The sequence below is a fragment of the Blennius ocellaris genome (genome assembly GCF_963422515.1).
Source record: "Blennius ocellaris genome assembly, chromosome: 21".
NCBI lineage: Eukaryota > Metazoa > Chordata > Actinopteri > Blenniiformes > Blenniidae > Blennius > Blennius ocellaris.
In genome coordinates, this window is record NC_137670.1 from 1,561,091 (window position 1) to 1,588,590 (window position 27,500).

Sequence of the window (27,500 nt, forward strand, 5' to 3'; positions counted from 1 at the left end):
CCGACTGGCTCTCCAGGTACTGCGCCCACCACTTGTAGATGTTCCTGCGATCACAGTTCAACAATCACGTGGCCTGGTCTGCGCAGTTTTTTTTTTTTTTTAACGCGAGACCGGAGTGGACGTACTTGTCCTTCATTTTGTTGACGTAGATCTCCAGAGACGGCGTGTCGTCCTGGAGCATTCTGGGAACTTCAACTCTGTGTGTGTCGGATTTCTCAAAGCTGGAAAAAAAACCCAAAAACAACAACAAATAATGAAACTTTATGACCTTTGAACTGTCGCGTCACAAACCCAAGCGGCAGGTTTTCTCTCACTAGGCCACCGCCAGCGACTTGTCGCCCATGGACTCCAGGTATTTGGCGTGGTTGTAGTAGGTGGTGCGCAGGTGGGTGCGGTCGTGGAGCTCCGCCGTCTCCAGCGCTTCCTGCCACCGGCCGCGGGCCTGGTAGAAGACGTTGAGGAGGTCGTGGCGTTTACAGCTCTTGTACAACTTTTCGGCGTCGTCCTGTTGGAGGACAAGACGAGACGGCTGAAAGACAAACGCCTTAAAAAAAAAAAAAAGAAAAGATCCAGTAAGAGTTGTGGCGTTACTGTCTCACCAACATGCCGAGCTGGATGGCCAACATGGCCACTCGGGCCTCCGCCTCAGGCTCCGCCTCCGCCTCCTTCAGGGCCTTCGCCGCTCTGGCGTTTCCCATGTTCCCCAGGCAAACGCGAGCCACGTCCAACCGGCGCGTTTTCACGCACATCCGGGCCATGTTTTCCCAGACCACTTTGCTACCGAGAGAAAAGAGAATTTGACTTGTTTGGGGGGGAAAAAAACACAATGTGTGTACATGATGGGATCGTTTTTTTGCAGTTTAAATGTAAAACAAGAAGGCCGTTGCTGGGCTAATCCCCCGCCGGAGGGCTTTCTATTTTCTCACAAAGCCAGCTCTAAGGCAGCACACTTGGTACACTAGAGGGTGTTCCATGGGTCCTAGTAGATCATTATGTAGAATCTGAAAGGTCTTCTTCATAAGCTATGTCAAAATACGTCTCCAGAGCCCAAAAGGTGTTTTTATGCACTTAGTGACCCTGTGACCTGATATGCAAATGAGGTCATGGTCACCATGGTGCCCCTTCTCCCCAGGTGGAGTGTCCATGTGTGAAGTTTGGTGACTGTGGGCCCAGGAACTGCTCAGAAATGAGGAGAAATGTTTATATGAAAATACATGTATTGTGCAACCATGACGAGCAAACTTCAGACCCTACCGATCTTCAAGGTCAAGGTCAGGTCACTTGGTGTACTGGAGGTTATCCCTGGAGTGTGTATCATGTGTGTATAAAATTTCAGAGCCCTAGCTCAAAAACCTAGGCCTCCAGAGCCCAAAATGTGTTTTTAAGCACTTCGTGACCCTGTGACCTACTTAATATGCAAATTAGGTCAAGGTCACCATAGTATCCCTTCCCCCTCTGAGATGTATCCACATGTGAAGTTTGGTCACTGTGGGCCCAGGGGTTGCCGAGATATAGGTAGAAACGTTCGAACGGACGGACGTACGGAGACTGTTTCAAGATCCCCCTTCGGGGCCTATCGGCCACGGCGGGGGATAAAAAATCCAGAGGAGACTGTAGCCTTGTGGAAACTTTCTTGCATATTGAACAAAAAAAACAACCTGCAAGCAAAGTTTTAAAACCTGAAGCCAAAGAGTCGTGCTTCTCATTCCTCTTTTTTTTTTCTTTGGACCCGCTGACGTAGATTCACCCGACACCCGAACCCTTTACCTCAGCTTCAATTCCAAATTTAAGATTCCACAGCCATCTGGTCTCTATTTGTATCCCGTCCCGCCTCCTCGCTCTAGCTGATCCAGATGTGGGCTGATTATTAAAAGTCAGGCAACAGGAAATACCCCCAAATCTGTGGGGGCCCCGCAGTCAGAGGGTAAGAACTTAAGCACGAATCCCACACCGAGAACAACACAGTGACGCATTTAAAAATGAATGCAGGGAAAACAACAAACAAAAAGAAAAGCAGATTGTGTTGCATGCAGAGCGGCGAGATGTGGAGAGCCAGAAAAGGAGAGACGGGAGAAGAAGCGGGGCTACATTTGGCCCCTCTTCATCCTCTTTTCCTCTCAGGAAACACATCCTGTCGCTGGCCGGCCGCGGAGCACAGAATGTTTGTTGCACACTGGAGAGGGGACCTCAGCAAACGCCCCCTGGTCTCCAGACAAAAGAATACACCGCACAGTGACGTCTGGGGGGGGGGGGTTAGACATTCTCTCTCTCTCGCTCGCTCTCTCTCTCGCTCACACTAGAAGTAAGCATGAAGGAGGGGGCTGTCCTCTTAAAGCTTGCCCCAGTTGCACACCGACGTCTTGGGCTGCGCTGAACAAGCAACTCTCCCCCACTTCTCAACTTTGACCTCGAGGATTTTGCAGAGAGACTCTGAGGAGGTGGGCTGAGAGGACGGAGCTCTTCAAGACGAGGGGGGGGGGGAAGCCAAAAGCCAAAAGCCAAAAGCAAAAAGCCAAAAGCCAGCCTGCTCCGAGCAATACTGTTCAAGGAACTGGTGCATTTTTCTCCAGTTCTTCTCTGAAACCAAAATTAAAAAAAAAACCCAAAAGAAAACACAGGCTGCACTCACACAAGTTCTACCGAGCGACGGAAAAGGATAGAAGATAAACGAGTCCAGCCAATACACGGAACAAAAACAAGAACGCAGAGTCAAGCTGCAGCCGGCCGGAGCTACTGGAATGGACCTCGCTGTCAGCCGGACTCACCCCCTCGTGCCCACCGTGCTGTCCGAGGAGGAGGGCTGAGCGTCTCCGGGGACGACGACCAGCTCCTGAATGAGGATGAATGGAGATGTCCTTTAGCCAAGCTTAAGAAACAAACACTCCGACCAAGTCCCTGTCAGCGCGAGCCGGAACCGGCCGTCGCCTCCAGCCGGGAGACGTGGAGGAGGTGGAGAGGAGCCCGGGGCCCCCGGACACTGCCGGCGGCGGCGGCGAGGACCAGCAGCCGGGGGAGGGGGGACGCCACGGGGGGGGAGAGGTGGCGGGGGCCGGGCGTCACATGGCCGTTCAGAGGCTGGTGGCGGCGGCGGTGGCTGTGGCCCTGCTGTCTCTGGTGCTGAACAACGTGGCGGCCTTCACGCCCAGCTGGGTCCTGCAGGCCCTGGAGGACGGGCGCAAGCGGAGTGTGGGACTGTGGAAAATGTGTCCCTCCGGGGGGGACAAGGGCCGCGACGACCTGCAGGCCGCCAGGAAGGCGCAGGGCGCGCAGAAGCAATGCGAGGGCCTCGGATGGGGCTCCGAGTACGCAGGATACCAAGAGTCCCGCAGCACCGTCAAATGTAAGTTTTTCACCTCACTTGCAATCGTTTGCATCCACAGATAAAAAAAACAAGTGAGAAAACATCTGCGCTAAGAATGAGATTGTTCCTATTGTATTGTTCCTGATAATCACTTCTCATTCTGCACAACAACAAATCCACCGCCTGCGTCAGAATATATCTCGACGTCTTAACATCTGGCTTACAAACGCCAAGCATTCCCGGCAACACTGGCTGTTGGCATCCGGCCAAGAATTCACAGCATGTTTTGTACTTTACGAGTCCAAGTCTTTTTGTACGGCACGCGTGCTGCGTGCTCTCTGAGAATCCGCACACACTTTGCAGTGATGAATCCGGGGCTTTACTATGAAGCTGCCATTCAACAAACAATTTAATTGGCAGCACGACACAAAGGAGAGCCTCTGTACGAAACAACACTGTATTTTGTGTCGGCTGCAAACGATCACGACGTGACGCCGTTTTTTTTTCTCCTTCTGACCCCTCCAGTGCAGTTTAACATGATGCGAGCCTGCAACCTGATGGCGACGGTGGCCCTGACTGCCGGTCAGCTGATCTTCCTGCTGGGCCTGATGGAGCTGCCTTTCATCACGCAGGAATCCCAGTGGTGGGAGGAGGCCATCGCCGCGCTCTTCCAGCTCGCCAGTAAGTGCCGACATTCCCGCACCTTTTTTGACGCGTTTTGACTGGATTCAGGCGCTCGTGGCACCAAATGTTCAAACGCGGAAGCGACTGAAGTCTACATGACGCTGGGGGAGGGTGGGGGGGGGGGGGGTTTGAACGGAATCGTGGTGGAGTGAGACGCTTTGACGTGCAAAACAACAAATGCAGGTCCGAAACACGGCTGGGATGTTAATAGTCGGCACGTATCTGAGTGGAAGGGGCACCACCGGACGGTCGCGGCAGGAAAACCTCATCGTGTCTTATGTTCTCACTCAAGGTTTAGGGAAACATCAGAACCCAAATCAGGAGGTGGCAGAGAATAAAGGGACGACACAAGTTACAGACTGTGTGTCTCTGGATACACGACAGTCGTCAAAAACAAAGCCTCTCTTCAAATCCACCCAGCCCGTCCCAGTGTCCCTGCTGAGGAAGTGTGCTGTGCGCAGTGGACGCTCAGCTGCTTGTGATCACAGTGGCGACGAAGGGGGTCTGCTCTGGGTCTAAATTTAGTCGGTGCAACAAGCACGGGCCAGAGCTGCAGTGAGCCGGGGAGCGACTGCCGGGCGCCAGGATATCCCTGCTCAGGACGAGGAAATGTCTGTGACTACCTGTTATGCAAACCCCTGAGCTGAAGAAGGAAAAAGAAGGAGGAGGGGGGGGGGACGGGAAAGACAGTTTTCGACAGGGACTGTGTGTTTGTGAACGCTGGCAGGAGCGGTTATGTGCATGCCTGTTTGTTTTATGCTAGATTGTGTGTTGTGATTGTGTTTACGGTGGAGGATTGTCTGGTGGGGCTCATGAGGCAGCCGCCAGCCAGATAAGCTGCTGCAGCTTTTAGGTCTGCGTTTATCAAAATGTCCAAGAGCAGCAGCAGATGAAGAATCCTCTCTTGGAAATACAGCAGATTCCCTGGCACCTTACCATATATGGTCAACAAACTTAAATGTTTAAGATTTACAGCTTATGTGATGTAAATCAGACAAACAATCGGAAACACACAGTAAAGCTCAGTTTCACATTCTCACTTAATATTATTTCATCCTCAAACCTGTGAATACAGTATGTTGCAACACAACGTGAAATCCCAAAGGTCCATTAAGTAAAAGGTTATTCCTTTGGGTGGTGTTGAACTACTCGTCCATCCCTCCATCCAACGTTCACGAGATACTTTATAAAATATCGATACTGAAAGATAACTTTCCATACATTTGTTCTTCCACCAAACTTTCAGGATGTTATACTTTTAACATTTTCCATTGTGTTTGCTGAATTTATGAGATTAGAATAGAAAATACAGCTCAGGATGATCAAATAATAGAAAGCTGTTTTTTTTTAAGGGTTCCTCCCTGGATAAGTAGAACCTTTGACCTCCTGGTACCACAGGAATGCAGGTTTCAGTAGGCGGCATAATCTGGATTATGGAATTGTTGGGATATTTCAGTCTGAGCCAAAATAGAGGTGTGATGTCATCAATGCCAACAATAGAGCCGAAACACTGGACAGGCAGAAATGAAAGTGTTCATACTCCTCATGCATTTCTTTGTTAGATCGTAAAGAAATACCAAATAATATTCTGAGGTTTAAAAAAAAAAGAAAGAAGCTTCCTATTTGGACATGATGGTGACTTTCCACTGAAATCTAAACCAGAGGTACAAATAGCTGCGTCCTTCATCGGCCCATTGTTAATTTCTTCTTAAGCCCTTACCCACTGAGTCCATGAATGGGCTTCAGCTGTGAATGAATGGAAATATTTCCATCAATCGCTCCCTTTCTCTGGAATGTTTTCATTTTCCTACGTGCCAAAACTGCCGTGTGAGAGTTTTAATAACAACATTAAGCTCGGCTGAGTGGTTTTCGCAGCAACACGGCGGAAACAATGTTGGGAACTTTTGTGAATGGAACAACACCAGCTCAAAAGACGACCAGGTTCAGATTTATTTCAATCCGGGGAAAGTGGAGGATTCTATTACCATAACGTAACCCCGACTTGAAAGGAGCCCTCACCTCCAGAAACCCCCTGGATGAAGAGAGGAGGCTCAGTTCAACACAGTCAGAAGGCTGGTAAAGGTACGGATCATTATAAACCGTTATGTGGAAGGACAGCAGAGGAGATGAATACCTTTCCAGGACTTATTTAGATCTGCGCTATGACAGATATGTCAAATTTCCAGCAAATGCATCAACCCTGAAGCTCCGGGTGTGGCGGCAGGGAAAGGAAGGAAGGATGGAAAGAGGAAGAGGGGGAAGGAAGCTTGAGAGATAAGTGTGTGCCAAAAAAGAAGGTTCACACAGCCCAGCCTGGCCGCAGGCTGGACAGGAGATTATTCATTTTCTTGGATAAGGAGCCAGACAGGTTAAACACCGAGAGATTGAGCAAACAGTTGCATTCTTAGGCGTACACACAGGCGCTCGACACGCAATGATACACAGACACAATTATCCACATCCTCACATGAAACAATGACTGAAATCTTAGCTCGGAGGTAGAGCGAGAAATACAAACGCCCCCCCCCCCCCCCACCACCACTCATCTGCGCCGCCGACCGCGTCAGGAAACCCACTGATTCATATCCTAAAGCACTAACATCCCTATTTCCAGCGATTATTTTCGGTCGCTGTATTTACACCGAGTGTTCTGTTCACTGGAACTGGCATGTCGTAGCTGCAGCCTCCACGAGTTCCTCACCGCCGCCAATCAAAGATAAACCCCCCCCCCCCGAGCGTATCGTCGTGCTCTGATATTTTCATACGATTGAAAACTTTTAATCTGCACATGTGGGAAGCCTTTCCTCAGAGGAAACGGAGTCCCACATTCACAGGGCTCCATGGAGCGTCAGGGATGAACGGCTCATTTGAAGCGTGTGGGATTCGAGTTCTGCGGCTAAAAAGGGTCTTGGGAATGTCTAAAAGTAGGAAAATACACACACACACACACACACGCAGGGAAAAAAAAAGAAGAAGCTTTTGCCATATATGGTAGCGCAGGTCTGTCGGCGTCCTGGGTGGTCCCACCGCCCGAGGAACTGTCAGAGGTGTTTCTGACAAGAATGAGATTAAAACTGATTTTACGTCTCGCTCTGTAACGACACGGTAATAACTTTTTATAGCCATTGAAAAGATTGTCATGAAAATGGCCTGATGATTTATTTTTACCCTCAGTTTGAAAAGACTCCGGCTTTGGAGCTTTCTCTAATGCAGGGGTGTCCAACATGCGGCCCGGGGGCCAGAAGCGGCCCGCCAGAGGATCTAATCCGGCCACCATGGGATTTTTTTTTTAAAGTATAAATATGAAAACTGACAGGCTGATCTCAAAACACTAGATCGGCAAAACTGACATTCAAAACCGCCCTTGGTCAGAATTTGACTCCCGACATTACTGCCTCTGTGGAGGTCACATGACGCAACGCCTTTCACAATAAAACAACGAGTCCAATTCATGTGAAATGATACTTTAGACACGTAAACTCCCCAAAATTTCAGTTTTTTTTTTTTTTTGCAAATATAATATCTGATTAAGTTTAATATGTACATTTCAGAATAGTCTGGCGAATTCTTGCAGTTACAATCTAATAGGTTACGTTTGACTTGTTGGGCCCTCCAGAGGTCAGATGAGGTTGGATGTGGCCCCTCAACTAAAATGACTTTGACGCCCCCCCCCCCCCGGCTCTAAGCTCTGACACGTCCGACACAGGGCCGAACAGGCTGTGAGCAAAAAAAGGAAATAATGAGGCTGTGGATTCACTGTCAGTCATTCCAGAAGTGGAGTTTACAGTAAGATGAGGAAACGGCATCAGGTTAAAGTGTATTTTTGTGCTAAACGCAGAAATTTACCGACCGTTTCACTTCGACAAGCCCGAAGACGAAACTCTGTCCTTGTTTTTTGCAAACGACAAATCCGAACTTGAACACCGAGCCACCCCGTAAACATGGCTTGGCGGGTGCATCCTGCCCGGATCCTCACTCCCGGCCCTTCTTTTCTCCCCGCGCAGGTTTCGTGCTGGTGATTGGCCTGGTGACGTTCTACAGGATCGGGCCCTACACGCACCTGTCCTACTCCTGCTACCTGGACATCGTGGCCTGCCTGCTCGCCACGCTGGCCGCAGCCATGCTCATCTGGAACATCTTGCACCGCCGCGACGACTGCCACGCCCTGCAGGTCATCTTCATCAGCGGCTCGCTGGCGTCGCCGTTCCACCCGCGGCTGGACAACGACTACGTGGAGTCGCCCTGCTGAGCGGCGAGACCCCCCCCCCCCCACCCACCCCCCCCACCCTGCAAGTTATAATCCAGCGAGGCGCCGCCCGTGTGACCGTCGGGAGACGGACTTGCACCTGCAAACGTATTCAATCGCTCCCACGCGTCGAGACCGGGACGCGGTTCGCTACTTAATTGCAACGTTACACATATTTCTGCAAGACAAATTATATCGGTCTCAAAGTTCCAGGGACATTCGAAGGCAGACTTTTCGCGGATTCACGCTTGGCGAGCTGGAATGGGAGTCGGACTGATGGAAAGATCAAGCTGGAACTTGACCTCGTTTTTCTTATCAAACGCTCAACCTGCATAATTATTACAAAAAAAAAAAAAATGGAAATTATAAATGACGTTTGAAACACCAGAATACCTCATATATGTCTACGTCTCTTTTGGAGCTTATTACATCTTGTATAACATATTAACAGTAGTGACATTATGCGGCAAGTGAAGTCGGTGAACTAACAAGGTGAGAGCAGAAGAGTCAGTCGCCTTCGGCAGTAAGTTTGGACAAAGTCCTCGATCAAAAAAATTCTAATTTTAATACTCTTAAGGGTGATGGAACTTATGCAAATGAAAAGAAAACCTGCTAATTATTGCACATGAACTTCAATAAATTGGTGACAGCAAGTATTTTGCCAATACACTGCAACTTGAAATGGAACATTTCATTGTTTGATGGGTTTATTATTTTTCTCCCCCTGATGCTTTCCCTATGAAACTCTGCTCGCTTGTGGTACATACAGTATAAGTAAATTAATATAATATATAGACTAGGGTAGTGCTATCTTTAGTAGTCGTATTATTGTGACCATATCAGACTTCTGCCAAGAATTCCAGGCGGCGTGAGAAACTTCCACGTTGCCAGTGGGGACAATCAGATAATAATATATCATGTAACTTCAATAAATCTACTGGTAAATATTGAAGCGCACTAGTTGTCGTGGTTACTCGTTTCCTTCATTCCACCGTAAATATGCTAAAGTTAAATTCAGTCATCGGGACCTCACCTGAAACCAAAACAGTCTTAGACTCAATACGATATTTGATTTATAAGATGTGTTCCCAAGGACAAAAAGGAGAGTTAACTTCCAGGTTGTTTTTTTTTTCCCTATGATAAAAAGATCATTTTGAATTTTTCTTTTTGGAAGTGCTTATGAAACCATTGTTGTCCAACACACAGCAGGGGGTTAAAATCGACTTGCGAGAGGATAAATCCACTTTACAAAGTGCAAAAATGAAAAAAAAAATAGTGACCTCGATTTTTAACAGTCGTCGATCCTGATTCTGGGTTATTTGCTGACGACTGCACTGTTTTACTGAGATCACCAGACGTAAAAGCGACAGACTTCAGCCAGAACTGAAACTGTTCTGCAAATACAATTTAGTATTTTTCTGTTTTGGACAGAACATTTTTATAGAAATGGGGTCTTTTGTTGCATTTCTAGAAGTGAAAACTTTTTAAAAACAACACAAACCACAAATAAAGGAAATATTATTTTGACATAATGTTTAAATTGTACTTATTTAACAAATTTTAATCTTTTCTTATATTTTATAAAGAGATATTGAATGTAATATTCAGAATGTGCTCATACAAAATGTGGAGCCGTTGGTATTTCCGTTACTAAGCCATCATTTTACGGGAATGGTCAACCTGAGGAGGAAGTGTCGCTCCAGGAGGAAGAGGCTTTGTGAAAAAAAATCATTTTTCATCACTTGACAACCAAAGTTGCGGTTTGTTTGTTTATCCACAAGGTAGAAGTCGTAGAACCTCACCAGATAAAAGCTAAAAGCAAATATCGTCCATACCTTCATACGATTGCCCGACCGAAACGTTAAATCCAAAGTTGAGAGGATTGTGGAGTTTGTCTCCCGACCGGTGGAACTTCAGGATGTTGGCGAAGCGTCACGTGTTCATGCTGCAGCGCAAGCTGCGTTTCAACGACGAAAACTACGTCGTGACATTTAATGAAGCCAAAGGAATAATTATAATAATTAATTTTACTCAAAGTAATCCAGAGTAACGCAGACGGGCGTCTGGCGTAGCTCTAATGGGTTCTGGGTTACTGTCGTTGAATTCTATTCAAAATATCTTTATTTAGCTTTATAACAAGCGACGTATTCAAGGAAGAGGATGAACTGCTGTTGTGCTCTATATACACTCAGATCTTAATATCCAACATGTCTGCAACTTTAAAGATTCCCGATGTCCCACGTGGAAAGAACCTATATGAGGATATATGGAACATATAAGCAGTTTATATGCACATGTATGCCACATATAGGCAAAATTTAGGTGCATATATGTGAATATACCGGCCATATAGGTCTCCTGTACTGCTTCTTTATTTCCACATATATATATATAGCCTATATATCTCACTTTGGCAACTGTCATACATTATCAAGGCAATAACTAAGAACTAACTAAAAAACAATCACGCAAGAAGAACATATAGGTGCATATATGCACACATATATACCTGCATATATGTACCTATAGAGGTACCTGTATGCACGCATATGTGTATAAACATATATGCACATATAATATAGGAAAACTGCCAATTTTATATATGTCACATATATTAAAAACCTATATTAAAACATATGTTTATATAGGTTCTTTCCATGTGGGGTGGTGGCTTCAGGGAACGATGGTTTTGTGTAAAAGAGCCATAAAAAGTTTCCCTTTCAGGTTTTTTCATTCTTTCTCGTCACAAAAAGCTGAACCATGGAGGTTCAGGGCGTCACAGTGAAGCAGGAGTACGACGTGCAGCCTGAACGTGAACGAGGACTCCCACTGATAAGAGCAGATGGCCCCGCGGCGAGTCACCTGAGAGTCAAGGACACCATGAATGAGAGGAAGCGAGGCAGTCTGGGCCGGAGGAGACATTCCTGCGAGTATCTGTGCTTTTCTGTGTCGGCGGGACGGAGGAACTCTCACACCGAGAACATCTGATATCTGCCCCCGGGAAAAAAAAAAGGCTGTTTTCCTTCAGACTCGATTCAAGGACGAGGTTGAAGCGAAGCCCCGTTCACACACGGGAACGAACCTTTCAAATCCCCTCCCGAGAACCTCAACGAGGGGATTCTATCGATAGATATGGTTTTAAATATGTGTAAATTATGGAAAAAAAAAACGGTTCGACTCGTCTTTCACGGACCTGAAAATAAAAAACCTTGTCGATTCCAAGTCCCTGAAGATACAGGTTACTGTTACTGCAGGAAATGCATAATCCTGTGGGTGGAGAAATGCGGGAATTAAACACAATACTCGCCTCCCAGAAAAAAATAAACAGCAGTAAAAATAGCCGTCGGTGAGGAGTTTAGTAAAGCTGTCAGCGGGCCGATGAAACTCCCCGACACATCCGGCCGGTGGAGTAGGCAGTTTCTCTGCGTGTGCAGCGTTTGTACGTCGTTAATTTAAGATCCACTGCTGCTGCTCTGCCCTCAACCGGAGTGTCTGTTTGATTGGAACTGGCTCTACTATTAGGGGGGGGGGGGGGTACAACACATTTTAGTGCAGGGGCCAGACCAGTACAATAATACAATATTAACATTTAAAGTTCAACTTTTTGTTGTTGTGTATGTGATGAAAATGTCTATATTTCCACAGAACCAAAAAAATGACGACAATCTCAACATGAAGTCAATTCTTACGAAGACTTCTGGTGCAAAATACATTGAAAAGCTATGTTTTCTTTGATTTTTAACAATTGTCTCGGTGGCTCGTCCAGCCTGGAGCCTCCTGCGGCTCGGTTCTGGCCCTCTGGCCTTATGTTTGATACCCTGGTTTAACACGTGGAGTGAAATGCAAGGAGGCTCTCATTCGAAGCAAGAGGAAGGTGGTTTACTGTACAACAGGGGTCGGTGACCTTTAATGCTCAAAGAGCCATTTGGTCCCGTTTCCCACTGAACACAACACCCAGAGAGCCACACGCTTTTATTTTGACAGTCCCACAGGAAGACACGACACACTAAACCTTCTTCACTGCTGGTTGACGACTTACAACTAATAAACTAAACTACATGAACTAAGCAACAAAAACACAATTACTACCAACACTACAAACCTAACATAACCCCCAATAATTACATTTAAAACACCACAAACAGAAACTCCCATAATGCATTGCAGCTCTCAGCTCCTTTATCGCTCCACATTATTAAAATGGAAGATAAATGTGGAGATGTGGATTGTTAGAACCATGAGTGTGATGGTGTGTCTTTAATGTCCTGTAGTTGTTGTGGAATTCACTAGAATGTTCCGTCACTCTCAACAAGTCTGGAATGAACCTCCTGGAACTGTGGGCTTTTACTGTGAAAGGTACAGGAAGCTCCCGGCTTCAGACACCAGTTGAGCCGCTGTCCAGTAATTCTACGTTCTTCATGCTAATATTGTTGTGATGACGTCACATCACTGCGTCGTTCACGACCCTACATTGTACCACTCTTTGTAGCGGGACTGCGCTCTGGGTGGCCTTGCCTCCTTACGTCCCTACGGGATGACCTGCAGTGGGACCGAGGCTCCAGGAGCCGCAGTGGAGGGGCCAAAGAGCCGCGGGGTGCCGACCCCTGCTGTAGATAAACCTTCCGGGTTGCTGTCCTACCTCTTGATGAGCTTGATGGACTTAAAGGCTTCGTCCATGTCCCCGATGGTGAGGTAGAAGCTGAAGTTGAGCATGGCGTCTCGTGTGGCCTTCTCGCAGCTCTCCAGGCCCACAAAGTCCCGGAGGGCCCGTCTGGACACCATGTGGGGGGCCGGTGCCGACGCCCCTCCGGCCGGCTGGGCCTCACGCGGCGCCGCCGCCGCCGCCGGAGCCTCCGTGGCGCCCGGGTCCCGTTCTCCAGGCTGCAGCGGGGGAAAACCCACACGATGGTCAGTAACCGTTACGATCGGGCGACGAGCTGAGCTTTTAGCAAAACCAACAACGAGGCTGTGAACGGCCAGTTACAGTGGAGAACACGGGGGGGGGGGGGGGGGGGGGGGGGGGGGCAGATCAAACCAAACAACATAGAATCGCTAGACGAAGGGGAGGGGACGTCTCCACGCTTGTGCTGCCGCCGCTCAGTGTTTCTGCGTCGCGCGGCACAAGGCGTTGCACGACGGCGGCGGGGAAGTCGGGGATCAAGAACACAGAAGCTCTCGGAGCAAACACTTACTTCCGCGTGAAAGACACCCCCCCTCCGAAATAACAGCTGGGGGTGTGTCAGACCAAACACAGTCAGAACGATGATGAGAGGCGTGAGCGGAAACAGCAAATATCTCAAGACCTCCACCGGCCTCACCTTGCAGCTAAAGTAATAGTAGGGCACGGCGAGGGCGAGGAGGGCCTGCAGGCCCGGAGGTTTGGAGTAGCAGTCCTGCAGGAGGAGGCCGTGCTCCTGCGTGCAAAACAGCGTCACCACCGACACGTCCACCTGGAAGACAAACGGCTTTCACTGTAACTATGGAAACCGGCGTGTAGATTCCGCATCAGCAGCGCAACACCTCGCTCACAGTGCCGCACGGCAGTATCTAGGCTGGCCTTTACCATATCCAGGTGAGCGTTGGAGGAGGACTCGGAGCCGACGGGCACCGTCTCGCAGACGAACAGTCGAGGATCAGACTCGTCCCAGGAGTGGGACACGGGACAGCGGCGGCTGAGCTCCGCCCCCTGGAGCCGCTGGCTGGAAAAGCAAAGTCGAACGGTGATGCGAGCGCGAAAGCCGGCGCCCGCGGAACGTTAAGATTTCGACGGGCCAGGTACTTTTCACTCTCGTCTCGGTGCGAGACGCCGCTGGACGGCCTGCCGCTGAAGAAGTCGAAGTGCGCCACCGTGTCCATCTCCACGTCGTAGAAGTACACTTTGTGATCGGGGCGGCCGTTGACCTGAGAGGGAGACGAGGAACGCCCGGTCCAACCGACGGCACAAAAAAAAAATCACCCACACTTCTAATACTATTCATATTGATAGCGAAAGCCGCAGATCACATGACACGTTTGAGACGTTTCACGAAAGATGAAATTGCGTGTCGTCCCACCCACCTGAGAGACGAGGACGCTGACTTGGCTGCCGTTGCCGTTGCACTTGACTGACCTCAGGGCTCCCAGGTTGGGGATCTGCTCCGCCAGGTTCTTGGCCCCGCAGTGCGCTTTGGCGTCTCTACAAAACATGGCAACGGTCCATTAGTTCATCGCTTTAACTGATGAAACGCACATGTGACCTTTTACCTCCTCGAGAGGTCGAACACCCGGACGTGAGCCGCGTCGGTTCCCACCACCAGGTAAGACTGAGACACGTGAAGCAGCGCGGGGTTCCCCTCTGCTTTGGTGAAGGTGAGAAGCTGCTTCACGGTGCCCTGGAGGGACGAGACGAGACGGGGGGTGGGGGGGGGAGGGGACAACATCACCACCGGCGGAAATGAAACCAGAACATCTGATTTCGAGATGTTTGCGGGGCGAAGCAGACCTGCGGCGTGCGGATCTGAACCCTGTTCGGCTCCACGGTGTACAGGTTCTCGTCGTACACGGCCACCACGGGGGAGTCGCACTGGAACGACCCTGGGGGGTCGACAAGAAGAAGCAGGATGCAGACAAGAGGGACGTGGTGAAACGGAGACATCGGGATGAGTGACCGGTGAGCGCCGTACCTGTATTCCGCAGCACCGTCCCCGAGAGCTCGTACACGGTGACCTGCTGGCCGTTCCACACCGTGACGGAGTCCTGAGACAGAACCAGTCACGTTTATACACGACTTTGACCCCCGCGGTTCTTTTCGTGACCCCGGCGACCGTCCCCCGTCAACACCCACCTTGGTGACGCACACCCCCTTGACGTGCATGTCGCACTGGAGCGCCAGCTGCAGCCCCGAGCCGAACTGAGTGACGCTGAGCTGCGTCGGGCTGAGCTGCACCGCCGCCACCTGCTGGCTGAAGTCCGCCGACATCACGTGCTCCGACAGGATCAGCACCGTGTCGGAATTGTTGGCGGCCAGCAGGTTGACGCCAGAGCCCCACTGGACGGAGCCATTTCATTTAACTTTGGATAAAATCCCTGCAAAGGCATAATAATGTGACGCTGTACCTGCAGCTGAGTGACATTCCCATGGATCTCAGTGGGTGTTTGCAGCTTCCACTGAGCCTTGCTCTCCCCTCTGCTGCTCCCAGGATGCACCACCAGCCTCCACATCGCTATGCGTCCATGAGACGTTCCAGCTGCAAGGATTTCTAGGAAAGAAACAACATTGTAGAAACACACTGAGGTTATTTAACCGTGAAAAGCAGCGTGCTCAGGTGGACGCTCTATCATAAGGCACTTTAATCACTTATTTATGCAACAAGCTCTTGACGGTTACCTTTTCCTGCACAGAAGGAAACACAGTTGATCGTCTCTCCCTTCTCAAAGCCCAGAGTCTCGTCCAGGGACAAGACGTAGTTGTCGTCTCTCTCCAGGTCCCACAGCCTGCGGACATTCACACGTCGGCAGGTTATTCCTCCAGCCTCGGCGTTCAGACACGGGAGGCTTTAGACGCAGGACGGCGGCGGCCACCTGATGAACTGTTCCCCCGTCGCAGTGATCAGGAGACTGTTCTCCGTCCAGACGACGTCCACTTTCTGTCCAGACTTGCTGCTCAGCTTCACCTGACACAAAATACATCATCCTTACAACGTCATGTAGACATTAGTTCGTACTTCTCCTCAGCCCACTGACACACACGGTCAAATGTATTAAGTGGCAAAACAACTATTATAGTCTGTCTCAAGATACCTTCATAAACTCCTGTGCGCCACCTGCAGGCAGCAGAGTGTATTGCGACAGCATGAGGGTGTCTGTGACCACGGCCAGGGCGTCTCTCTTCTCCAGGTACAGGAGCGTCTTGATGGAGTCCTCCACGCTGAGGAGGGTGGTGGTCTTGCAGTGCTCCCCCACGCTATGGACTTTACCTTCAGGGAACAGGAGACGTTTAGTCGATGAAACGTTTCGTTCCCGCACTGGGAAAAGGATTCTGGTTTCAAACTTCCGTACGTTGCAAATACAAAACAGTGTGAGAGTTTGACTCAAGTGCACAACGAGATTCATCTCCGACGGTCTTGCAATGCATGGGAAAAAAATAATAATATAAAAATGGGTTGAAAACCAGAAGATTGACTCCCACCGTCTGCAGTGCTGACATAGAAGGACAGTCCCTCCTGGGGGCCCATCTTCAGAGGAGCCCCCTTCCAGCTGAACATGTCCAGAGCAGTTTCATCGCCACTCACTGACGCCCGAGCAAGCTTTGCCACATCACTGTAGGAGAGAGAGAGGGAGAGAGGGAGAGAGAGAGGGAGAGATTGCATACGACTGACAGAAACACGGCATTCCAAACTAAAGAACTCTTGGATTTGCAGTTTTTGTCACGACGAGGGTTTAAAAAGAAGCGCCGGCTCCTTACTCGCCGGGCGAGGCGGGCCTGAAGATGCAGCACGTTATCGGGTTTCCATATTCGTGCTTCACTAAATGGTTTCCTTGAAGTCTTCCTCTGGCGTCAACCTTCCACACTGCCAGAACTCCAGTCTGCCAATTGAAAAAACAACCAAAACACACAGTTATGAAGAACAAGGAGAAGAAAAGGAGGTACTAAATTGGAATAATATATGATTTTAGACTGTTAAAAGTTTGTGCCAAACAAGTAATTTTGGTATTGCAGCTTTTTCAATTGAAACTGCACACAGAAAAAATAATAAAAACATCTCATGGCATCACGTGTCTGTAGATTCAGCAACGCTCACCTGATCACCGGTCACCAGGCGGCTCCCGGAGCTGCTCCACTCCAGCAGGGTGATGGCGGCTGTGTGTGTGCTGGGAAGAACAGCGTGGTCCCCAGAGGGGTGCGTCAGCAGCAGCACCTCGCCGTTCTCCCAGCCGATCGCCAGCACCGCCTTCGCCGGGTGCCAGCGCAGCGCCGCCGGCTGGTGAGGCCGCTCTGTGTGGCAGCTCGCCACACACTCCCCCTGTTAACAGACGCCAACATCCAAGAGACCATCACGCTTTCACCATTTAGAATATTCATTTAAACAGTCAGATTCAAACAGTCAGAAGAAACAAGGTGAAGCAGCTTTTAGTTCCTCCCCACTCACCTGTGGAACAAACGTCCTGCTGACACACTTTTATTTCCAATCAGGCCTAAAACGTTAACATTTCCTGAGGCTGGCGAGACGAAGCAAATGAGGCAATTGACACTGTGTTGGAACCAAAACCTGCTTCACCTTGTTTCCTCTGACTCTGAAACGTTTAGTAAAGCTCTTCAGAAGGACCTCGGGGGTCTGGAGGTTTCATATTCTACCAGTAAACCTGAGCTGTATTTAGGCCCGAGACCATTCAAAGCTTTATAGACCAGAAGTAAGATTTAAAAAGTAATTTGACCTTTGTCACACATGCAGCCTGTGCAGGGATTGAAGCTCAGGTGTAATGTGTTAAACGCTCTACGTGCTGGTGAGGACTCGGCTTACACATTTTTTACTGAGACGTGTAAACACACCGTTGCAATAAACTGGCCTGAAGGAAAAACTAATGGATGAAGAAGTTTCTCAGACTCTTGTACAGTCAGAAATCCTTTAAGTCTGATGGGCAGCTTGTCATCGTCTTGAAGTGGATGTTGAATTTCAGATTTATGGCCCGACTTGTTGTCTTAAGTGACACTGGAGCCAAGATGAGTGCCGACCTTTAACCTTTCCTCTTCAGGGATCCCAAAAACAATTATCTCCGTTTTTAATCGGGTTGAGCTTGTTAAAAGTTTACCTGCTGCAGGTAGAGGTCCACATTTCCTCCAGAAGCGGAGCTGCTTGAGGCCACAGCCAGGAGAGACAGAGCCGAGTGCCAGGACAGCTGGAAGGGGACGTCACTGCCTTCAGGGGCCTCGATACGGTGGTCAAAATACACCGCCATGTCCCCCCCCCCCGCCCCGCTGCCGCCCCCCCTGCGTGGAGCAACGTGGAAAACAAACAGGTGATTGAGTTATGACGACTGCCTTGTTTCACTTCTTCTTTGTGTAACTCATGATGTGAAAGCTCGCTAATCACAGCCACTGCCGACAAGTGAGCCCGCACGCAAATGTAACTGCGCTTTTATTAGCGCATTTACGGTAAAATACAAAACAGGTACAGCCGCAACGCTGGAAGGAAATCCTTCAAAATAAAAGCCCTTAAATCAACGACAGACAGGCAGACGGATATCTAGATAGTCTGTTTACAATTTGTTATGAAACACAAGTATTCATAGGTTTACACCCAATTTCACTTCAGTGCAAAAATAGGCATACTCCTATGTTACTATAAGAAATATGAAAGAATATTACTGTAGACATTTGGAGTAAAGTACTCTTAAACTTTTCTTCCGGCCGTACGCTGGCTTGTGTTTTACCGTAAAGACGCTAATAAAAGCGCAGTTAAAATTGAGTGCGGGCTCACTTGACGGCAGTCTAATCACAGCCATTCTAGTAGCATCCAGCTTTTCACCACGTCCTGCTGTATGAATGTAGTTAAAACACCGAGGCTGACGTCCAACAAGCAGAAACAGGCCTTTAAGACTTCACCGCAGGTCTGTATTTTCAGTAAACATGTATATTAAGTCGCACGGATGTGTAACAAACTGACGTGCGTTAGCTATAACTAGCGGCTAACTTTAGCTAGGCTACATACGCGAGCGAAAGTTCGCTTTTAAAACGCGCTCCTCGCGCACGTGAGAGCAGCTTTAACGCACGCGGAGTTCCCGCAAACTCACCTGCGGTTCGCGTTCCTCGAAAAATCACACCCCGCCGGTTCGTTAAATGTGAGAAGAGATCAGTCCATCGAGCAACACTCTGTGGCTGTCGCGTCGCAAGAAGCGTCTCTCACTGTTGCCCCTAACAACCTGGAAGTCGGGGGGCGGGGTTACGGAAAAGAACGAGCCGGCCCGAGTGCTGACGAAGACCGACGCTTAATAAAGTTCTGATGGAGGAGCAGCTTTCACATTATTATAGATAGATAGATAGATAGATAGACGTGGCTTATTGGTGCCCTTCTTCACTGTATCGTAGATATATGTTAAACCCTTTTTGACAGAATTTGTACTCATAGATTCTGAGGCTAAAAGAGAGAAACACCCATTGAAATTACACTAATTATCAATCAATACATCTGAACATTTGCATGCTCTCCCTGTGTGCTTGTGGGAATAAATGGTGACTCCAAATTGCATGTGTGAATGTGTTTTAGGCATGTAATGGAAATTCTGTATATAATCTCCTCAGAATTAACATTTTATTTTCATGTTTTCTTGTGAAAAAGCCCCCTGATAAACCATAAAACAATACGTGCCCAACAATGCAAATGTGCATTTCTATAAAAAAACACGGATACAATCAAGTCCATCAGACCAATGTTGTATTCCTGATTTTTACTGCTGCGGTGCTCAGAGATGGAGACTCATCTCTCTGCTCATGATAACAGGAAGTAATAGTAGTATTTCCATGATTTAACTGGAAGTGTGTGTGAATACACTCACGGGATTTGCAGGATGTCCTTTGCAAACAAACAACCCACATGACGGAGAAAAAAATTGCCAGTGCAGGAAAGAGCTTGACAAGGATATCCTCACGACGTTCACTTTAATATCTTTCAAATTGTTGTATTCAGGAAAACAATAAAAAAAAAAAAAAAAACTGCTTACATTCACACTTTGTTTGGTCCATTAAATATTCGTCAGGTGTCGACCCAAACAATGCGACGTTCACGGATGAGCACGGCGTGTACCTTCGGTTCCTCCTGTTGGTTTTATGTTCCAGGAAATGGAGGGGAAAAGTGCAGCACCTGCCTGATGAGGAACATCCGTCAGCGGCTCATCGGTGTCACTCGCTCCCAGCAGGGCCCCGGCAAAACCAGAACAGAACCTCCGGGAGGGGGGGGAGGGGGGGGGGGGGGGGGGGGGGGGACCATACCGTGACAGGAAGTCTATTTCGATGTGGTTATGTCAGTCGCTGCTGTTGCTTCTGGTCACGAGTCCAAACTGAGGGCTTGTGGATCTTGAAGCTGCTTCTTCACACTTTGATCCAGCAGCACCAGACTCTGCACGGCGAGACTCCGGCAGTCGGCGTCCGGGTCGGATTCAGCCACGTCTGAGGGGGCGGCAACACCGGGAGAAACCGTTAACGACGAGTCGCTCGGACGTGAAACTTACAACTTTGTGGTCATTGTCAAAAAGGGACGACAAAGACGCTGCAGCTGGTCGCTGGCCAACCGCGTGACGAGACGCGCCAGGACATCCTGGTTCCTCTTGTACTTCCCAGGGACCTGCAGCCCAGCTGTGTGTGGTCGTATGTGTACCGATGTGCTTCTGAGCGGATGCGAGTGACACGACTGCCGTTTGGGTCAAACGTACAATCGTTTGTTTGTTGATGAATCGTTTCGCTGACGACACACACGTCTACCTGTCAGTCAATCCAACCTCTTTTAGAATTGTTTCTAAGACTTTGTCAGTGGTTTTTAAGGTATTAAATGTGTTGGCACCGTGTTGTTTAGCCGATCTTTTACGTGTTCAAGCCCCTGTTTTATCGCCGAGGTCAGCAAATCAGATGGTTCTTGTCGTGAAGTTTCATCGTAAGACTCACATGTACTCGCTGGCCTTTAAAGTCCTAGTGAAATGAAAATTCGACATCCAAAACACTCTGGCTGTCACTTCTAGGAACATTTTCATGCTAACTGGCCCAAGGCTTCTGCTAGCCGCTCTTGCTAGCCGCTAGCGGCTCCCGCGGCTAGTGGCTCCCGCCACCCGTGCTCCTTTTCTCCTCTCTCGGTCTCTTCCAGGCTCAATCTTTCATCAAGGCTCATAAAACGCCGACTATAACTTCAAAACACTGTAAAAACTTCAATATTTAAGAGGGAAACAAGCCAATGTGAACACAACAGATCGAGATCTGCACAGCTCGTGACGTCACACATAGGCTCCGCCCACAATGGGTTAGGGTTAGGGTTACTTTTAACTGTGAAGCACTTTGGTCAAACCTTGGCTGTTGTGTTAAAATGTGCCCTACAAATAAAGCTGGATTGGATTTAAGACACACGATCTAAACATCCCCACGTCCCAATTCAAAGAGCGCGGACACGTTTCCATCACCTGCCAGCCACGCCCGGGTCTCAAACAGCCGCTCGTTGAGGTCGACCAGCAGGTTGTGACTGGGCATGCTCAGAAACACCGAGCAGACGGCGAAGAGGACGCCTCGTCTCACCATCCTTCAACACACACACAGAGAGGACATAACCACGAGGATTTCGTTGACGAGGCCCGACGGCGGCGGCGTGGTTTGGTCATCGACCCGGGAACAGGTGAAGGAAACGTACTGGTCAGAATGGTATCGCACCGTCCAGACGAAGTCCAGCAGGGCGCAGCCCATCTGGGAGGCCACCTGGCGGGAACAAAATACACTTTCCTTATCGTTTGTCAAAAAAACTATTTCATCTGGTGCCTTTATGGGGACGGGAAGTTAAAAAAAATTTTTTTTAATTAAAAAAAGACATTTTTAAATGCAGTACAGTCATTCCAATGTGCTTTTATAGAGAAAAGAGAGGAGAGGAGAGGAGGAGAGGAGAGGAGAGGAGAGGAGAGGAAAGGAGAAAAGAAAAGAGGAGAGGAGATGAGAGAATAGGAGAAGGGAGGAGAGGAGAGGAAAGGAGAGGAGAAAAGAGGAGCGGAGAGAATAGGAGAGGAGAGGAGAGGAAAGGAGAGGAGAAAAGAGGAGAGGAGAGGAGAAAAGAGGAGAGAATAGGAGAGGAGAGGAGAAAAGAGGAGCGAAGAGGAGAGGAAAGGAGACTAGAGGAAAGGAGAGGAGAGGAGAAAAGAGGAGAGGAGAGGAAAGGAGACGAGAGGAGAGGAGAAAAGAGGAGAGGAGAGGAGAAAAGAGGAGAGGAGAGGAGAGGAGAAAAGAGGAGAGGAGAGGAGAGGAGAAAAGAAAAGAGGAGAGGAGATGAGAGAATAGGAGAAGGGAGGAGAGGAGAAAAGAGGAGAGGAGAATAGAGGAGAGGAAAGGAGAGGAGAGGAAAGGAGAGGAGAGAATAGGAGAGGAGAAAAGAGGAGCGGAGAGGAGAGGAAAGGAGACTAGAGGAAAGGAGAGGAGAGGAGAAAAGAGGAGAGGAGAGGAAAGGAGACTAGAGGAGAGGAGAGGAGAGGAGAAAAGAGGAGAGGAGAGGAGAGGAGAAAAGAGGAGAGGAGAGGAGAGGAGAAAAGAAAAGAGGAGAGGAGATGAGAGAATAGGAGAAGGGAGGAGAGGAGAGGAAAGGAGAGGAGAAAATAGGAGCGGAGAGGAGAGGAGAAAAGAGGAGAGGAGAGGAGAATAGAGGAGAGGAAAGGAGAGGAGAGAATAGGAGAGGAGAGGAGAAAAGAGGAGCGGAGAGGAGAGGAAAGGAGACTAGAGGAAAGGAGAATTAGAGGAGAAAAGAGGAGAGGAAAGGAGAAAAGAGGAGAGGAAAGGAGAGGAGAGGAAAGGAGAGGAGAAAAGAGGAGAGGAGAGGAGAGGAGAGGAGAAAAGAGGAGAGGAGAGGAGAGGCAGAGATAGACTGGGTGGGGAGATACATACAATACCCTTGTTAGTGCTACATATATATATAGAGAGAGTTTTTTTAATACAGTAATCACAGTGATCCAAATATTTTCCAGCTGCCATGAGATCAAACCAGCCTGAGCAACAACAGAGCAAAAAACCAAAATAATCACAACAATGACAACAAAAGCAAAAACAAAATGACACAAAACAAAGAACAAAAAAAAACTAAAGAAGAAAAAAAACCACAAAAAAAACCCATGATTTTGATAATTGACAGAACAAATAGCAGGAAATAAGAAAAATCAACAGCAAATCTCATCAATGAGTGGAAGTGTGTGTGTGTGTGTGTGTGTGTGTGGTTTGAACTGACCGGCGCGTTGACCGCCAGGTGCATCAGGAGGCCCAACGTGTGGACGAACCGGCCCAACACCAGCTGGTCACTGCCCAGGAGGTCAAAGGTCACCTGAGGCCTCATGGGGGGGGGTAGAAGAAGACACATTTTGAGTTTCCCTGTATTCCGACAGACACTGTGGACGTTGAGCCGCCCGGAGAAACAAGCGAGACACGTACTTGTCGTAGTTCCTGAGCAGGGGGAAGAAGAAGTGTCCCGCCACGGGGGCGTAGCGGTTCGGCGCCCCCGGAGCGGCGGGTCGCCGGGTTCCCTGCGGCGAGGAAACCACACCGAGGTAAAGCCGCACACAGGAAAGAGACAGGCGGGGGAGGGGGTGGTCGTACCTTCTTACTGAGGAGCCTCGTCTTGCTTTGGACCCTCTTCTCTACGACCCGCCTCCAGTGCTCCGGGCCGTCCCCGGGGTCCGGGGGGGCGGAGTCAACGCCGGAGGCCGGATCCCGTGGCTCTGGGATTGGCCGAGAGAGCTCCTGGGCCGCGGCCGCGAGGACCTGCGGTTTCAAACCACGTCGGGAAACGAGGAACGTCGGTGAAGCTGCGCATTTTCAAATATTAAACTGCTTCAAGGAACCGTTTGCACTGGAACTTACTTTGACCAATCATATCGAATACATTAAATTAACACATTTAGAAAGTACAGATGAGGAACAATTCGTAAAAAATTACTTTAGCCATTTTTAAAAACAACATTTCACGTAACTGAAATGATTCATTCTGCCCAAAAAGTTATAGAAATATATATATATATATATATATATATATATATATATATATATATTTTTTTTTAAGAAAGGCTCCTTTTTAGCAGGATAACAAAAGATAAATAAATCAATTTTTCATGTTTAAACTCACTAAATTCAGCATTACTGGAGATATAGGCCCCTAAAAATCTGTTATATTATTAGAGTTTTGGTTTATGCCGGCAAATTCTGTGGATATTTTGATTGTTTTTTGGGGTTTTTTTTAAAATGTGGACAAAAATAAGACAAGGCTACATGGTGGAACAGTGGTTAGCGCTCCCGCTATTTCCCTTGTATTTCATCTTACTGTATATTTTGCTCCTCTTAGAACTCATTATACTTTATTATAGTCTGTGATTTTTATCTTATTTTTAGTCCTATTTTTTTTAATCTACTTATTATTACTCTTACTGTAAATATTTTTGGTCCTTAGAGTTCTTGATAGTCATTGTATATAAGATTCCTCGATTCTTATCCGTTTGCACATTTCTTGTCTTTCCTACTCATGAGTCCTTAAGAGCAGAAGGTAACAAGTACATTTCTCCTTTGTGAGATCAATAAAGGCTTATCTTATCTTATCTTTCCTCCCACATTCACCACGACTCCCTGAGCACGGAATTTCCCCTCAGTGGAATTAATACAGTGTACTAAAATTACAAAAATGATCTCTTTAGATATATTTCTTATATATAAATCTTTAGATATGAACTCCACCAGAAGCTTTGGTTTTCCATTGCCGTTAAATCCCAGAATGACAAATACCGTTGCAAGAAAAACCCTTTCAGGTTCCTGTTTAAACTGAGCTTCATCCGAGTCACGAACACAATCAACTTCAACTAGTACTCCACAAAAAGTGTATATATTTCCATGTTTTTATGGAACGTTAAGGATGTAGGTGTCTGAGGGGATGTTGTGTGTCGATAAAGTTCCCGGTCCAAGTGAATTGAATCAGTAAATGAATGTATTTGTCCAATATGGCGGATGCTCCGCCTCCTCACCTCCAGGATGTCCAGCCGCTGCCGCAGACTGTAGTTCAAGGAGTAAAACTCTGCGGTCAAATACTGCGTCACCTGTCAGAGAGCACAGACGCAGGTCGGTGTGGAACACGGCGTTGTGGCGAGGAACAGCAACGCCGGAAGGGGAACCTACGGGGACGCAGTCGGCGACGGCGAGCGCCACCATGGCGGCGTGTCTCAGGGCGAGGAAGCCGGCGATGTTGAATTTATTCTCCATGTGCAGAAGCACTTTGCACATCTGGCCACTGACCTGGAAGCGACGGGGAACAAACCGGGCGTTGGAAACGAGGAGTCGGTGGACGAGTTAGAGTTTCCGCCTCACCTCTCTGGCGGCGAAGACGTTCCTGCGGACCAGAGTCTCGGACGCTCGCAGGCTGAGCTCCACACGCAGCGAGTCCTCGGAACTCATCAGACCTGCACACGAGGAAAAAAAAGCTCGTGTGAATCGGATGTAGCCGGAAGAGGGTGCCGGGAGTGGGTTTTTTTTGCGGAGCCTTACTTTCCAGGCAGTCCCGGAGGTATCGGGGCGGCGACGCCTGGCTGGCCTCCCGATCCGCAGACATGTCGTACGGCGTCAGCTCGTCGTCGCTGCAGCCACACGACAAACAGCGCACAGCTTTTCATTCGGTCGTCATGGCAACTCGAGGCGCTTCGCACGCCACATCAGGCTGCGCTTGTAACGTTCCAGTCGCTCGGAGAGTGGAGACGCACTTCAAACGTGCTTTTTGTTTTGACATCAAAGATCATGAAGCTTTGTGACATCATTGAGTTCAAAGCAGTACAGATGTTCTATAAAGCAAGTTACAGATTGTTACCAGAGAAGGTTCCAGGTCGTACTGGTCGTTATGAATCATGTGAGGAATTAAACTTTAGGACTCAGAAACAGTAGAACCATGAAAAGTTTTATCCCGACGGTTAAAGGTGAACAATTGTGGAACAGATTGGAGTTGAAACGACGTCCAAACATCAACCTGGTCAAATATAAACAAAAGATTCTTGAAATATACAGAGAGGAAGAAATGCATTGAAGAAGTAGGATCAACGTATACGTGCATGTGTGTGTGTGTGTGTTATAAGTTTGGTCCGTGTCGATATGGTCGTTTGAAATGTGGGAGCTTCTTTTTTGTTGATGTTTTGTTCTTTCTATACGAGTGTGGAATGTACTTTTTGCAGAATGTTTACTGCTCAAACAAACAAAATAAACAAACCTGTCGAGGTCAGACTCTGGCTCTGCGTTCACGGATTCGTCTTGTGGTGAAGGACTGTCAGTAGGTGGCGCCGTTTCACTGGTTTCCTGCAGAGAATGGGGCCTACAGGAGGCGGGTCACACCACATCAAACAACGGACAATAGAATCCAATGGAGTCACGGACGTGTTGGGATTCGTACCCGTCGACGGGCTCCGGCTCGTCGCGGGTGTCGGGGGTCGCGAGGGAAAGCAGCTCGCGCGTTTCTTCATCCCGGTCGTACTGCAAAAACCCACAGTTACACTTTTAGCCGCGGCGGCGATCGAAGCCCCTCCGCCGCCGCGGTGGCGGCGGCGTCGCCCCGGCAACCCGTCGACTCGGACCTGGAACTCCAGTTTGGCTCCGTCCACGTCGATGCAGCGGCTCAGCGACTCCCCCACCACCATCCCCAGACGCCGGATCCGCGGCACGCCGCTGTCCAGGCGGCTCTGCATGCCGCCCAGCAGGCACTGCAGCAGCTCTGGGGAACGACGGCGCTCAAGTTAGAAGCGTTTAAACACAGCTTTAGGAAGCTTCTCTACCATTTCTCACAAAAACACAGTGATGGTGCTTGTTTGTTTTGTAAAAAAAAATCATTCTTTTGACTGGAAATGTCAGTTTTGTTACTGAATACGTTGGTTTTTTTCTACTTCGTTTGCATAAAATAAGAATACGCTGCAGAATTACAAGATGAAACCAGCAGAGGCCAAACGTCCAACGTTCTGATGTGAAATCCTCCGCATCAGTCAGCATTTCTACATTTTTTATAACGGAAATAAATATAAAGGCTGAAGGAACAACATGGAGAGAATATAATAATATTAATAAAACAGTCACTTAAACCACAGAATCAGATCCTATGTGGACTGTAGATCATCGAATCGTTTAAGACGGCCGATAAGCATTTTAAGTGATTTATGCAGTTTTTTCGGTTCCTCGTTGGGTCTTTGTTATTAACGAATGTAAAGTTAAATATGAATAATCGCCGAGTATTAATGCGTGAAATCGGCTCCCGACGTCTGGGATACGAGATCATTTCTAAAAACTTCTTGTTGCATTGGGATTATTTGACTATATTACAAATCTGTGAGGTCTGGATGTATTAAACAAACTTCATGGGAAAGTTTTCTGATAAAATGAGGAACTCACTTGGTTGCAAATACGTTTTTTTCCCCCCAATAAGAACCCAGAAATGTAAAACTCCCCTTTATGGAAGTGAGAATTTTAAATTATAATGATGATTCTGTTTTTTCAAAGTGTGGGAGAAAAACCAACCGATTTAGTTTCACCTTCTATTCATGTCTGTCATGATATCC

At 48.3% G+C, this 27,500-nt stretch overlaps 3 protein-coding genes across 4 annotated transcripts in view; 1 reads left to right on the forward strand and 2 right to left on the reverse strand.

The window, feature by feature from the left end:
- ift140 (intraflagellar transport 140 homolog (Chlamydomonas)) overlaps window positions 1-18,167 on the reverse strand; it is a gene marked incomplete at both ends in the record, with an annotated part of 26,530 nt that extends 8,363 nt beyond the window's left edge. Inside the window, 21 exons of the mRNA XM_080516956.1 lie at window positions 1-44; window positions 126-221; window positions 315-505; window positions 600-777; window positions 12,871-13,112; window positions 13,550-13,681; window positions 13,795-13,930; window positions 14,011-14,132; window positions 14,289-14,406; window positions 14,475-14,602; window positions 14,713-14,804; window positions 14,894-14,966; window positions 15,055-15,258; window positions 15,327-15,469; window positions 15,598-15,704; window positions 15,792-15,883; window positions 16,011-16,186; window positions 16,399-16,529; window positions 16,675-16,796; window positions 17,012-17,233; window positions 18,021-18,167. The exon at window positions 1-44 is cut by the window's left edge and continues 89 nt beyond it. Of these exons, the coding sequence (XP_080373082.1) occupies window positions 1-44; window positions 126-221; window positions 315-505; window positions 600-777; window positions 12,871-13,112; window positions 13,550-13,681; window positions 13,795-13,930; window positions 14,011-14,132; window positions 14,289-14,406; window positions 14,475-14,602; window positions 14,713-14,804; window positions 14,894-14,966; window positions 15,055-15,258; window positions 15,327-15,469; window positions 15,598-15,704; window positions 15,792-15,883; window positions 16,011-16,186; window positions 16,399-16,529; window positions 16,675-16,796; window positions 17,012-17,233; window positions 18,021-18,167 (2,896 nt within the window). The remainder of the gene's footprint in view (window positions 45-125; window positions 222-314; window positions 506-599; window positions 778-12,870; window positions 13,113-13,549; window positions 13,682-13,794; window positions 13,931-14,010; window positions 14,133-14,288; window positions 14,407-14,474; window positions 14,603-14,712; window positions 14,805-14,893; window positions 14,967-15,054; window positions 15,259-15,326; window positions 15,470-15,597; window positions 15,705-15,791; window positions 15,884-16,010; window positions 16,187-16,398; window positions 16,530-16,674; window positions 16,797-17,011; window positions 17,234-18,020) is intronic.
- Window positions 2,341-9,575, forward strand: tmem204 (transmembrane protein 204). Its single transcript, XM_080517398.1, has 3 exons — window positions 2,341-3,340; window positions 3,827-3,982; window positions 7,990-9,575. The coding sequence occupies exons 1-3, from the start codon at window positions 3,061-3,063 to the stop codon at window positions 8,232-8,234; spliced, it is 681 nt and encodes a 226-aa protein (XP_080373524.1). The 5' UTR covers window positions 2,341-3,060; the 3' UTR covers window positions 8,235-9,575.
- A 1,690-nt stretch (window positions 18,168-19,857) lies between the features above and the next one.
- Window positions 19,858-27,500, reverse strand: part of telo2 (TEL2, telomere maintenance 2, homolog) — a 13,824-nt gene continuing 6,181 nt past the window's right edge. The window contains exons 9-22 of one of the 2 annotated variants that reach the window (XM_080517692.1): window positions 26,529-26,665; window positions 26,348-26,427; window positions 26,168-26,269; window positions 25,459-25,547; window positions 25,282-25,373; window positions 25,093-25,209; window positions 24,942-25,013; window positions 23,530-23,694; window positions 23,365-23,456; window positions 23,165-23,264; window positions 21,596-21,660; window positions 21,372-21,487; window positions 20,197-20,373; window positions 19,858-20,068 (exon numbers count right to left, since the gene is read on the reverse strand). In XM_080517692.1, coding sequence (XP_080373818.1) covers window positions 20,252-20,373; window positions 21,372-21,487; window positions 21,596-21,660; window positions 23,165-23,264; window positions 23,365-23,456; window positions 23,530-23,694; window positions 24,942-25,013; window positions 25,093-25,209; window positions 25,282-25,373; window positions 25,459-25,547; window positions 26,168-26,269; window positions 26,348-26,427; window positions 26,529-26,665 — 1,349 coding nt within the window. In that variant the 3' untranslated portion in view covers window positions 19,858-20,068; window positions 20,197-20,251. Of the gene's footprint in view, window positions 20,073-20,196; window positions 20,374-21,371; window positions 21,488-21,595; window positions 21,661-23,164; window positions 23,265-23,364; window positions 23,457-23,529; window positions 23,695-24,941; window positions 25,014-25,092; window positions 25,210-25,281; window positions 25,374-25,458; window positions 25,548-26,167; window positions 26,270-26,347; window positions 26,428-26,528; window positions 26,666-27,500 lie in introns of both variants that reach the window. The other variant, XM_080517693.1, reaches the window with a different exon arrangement.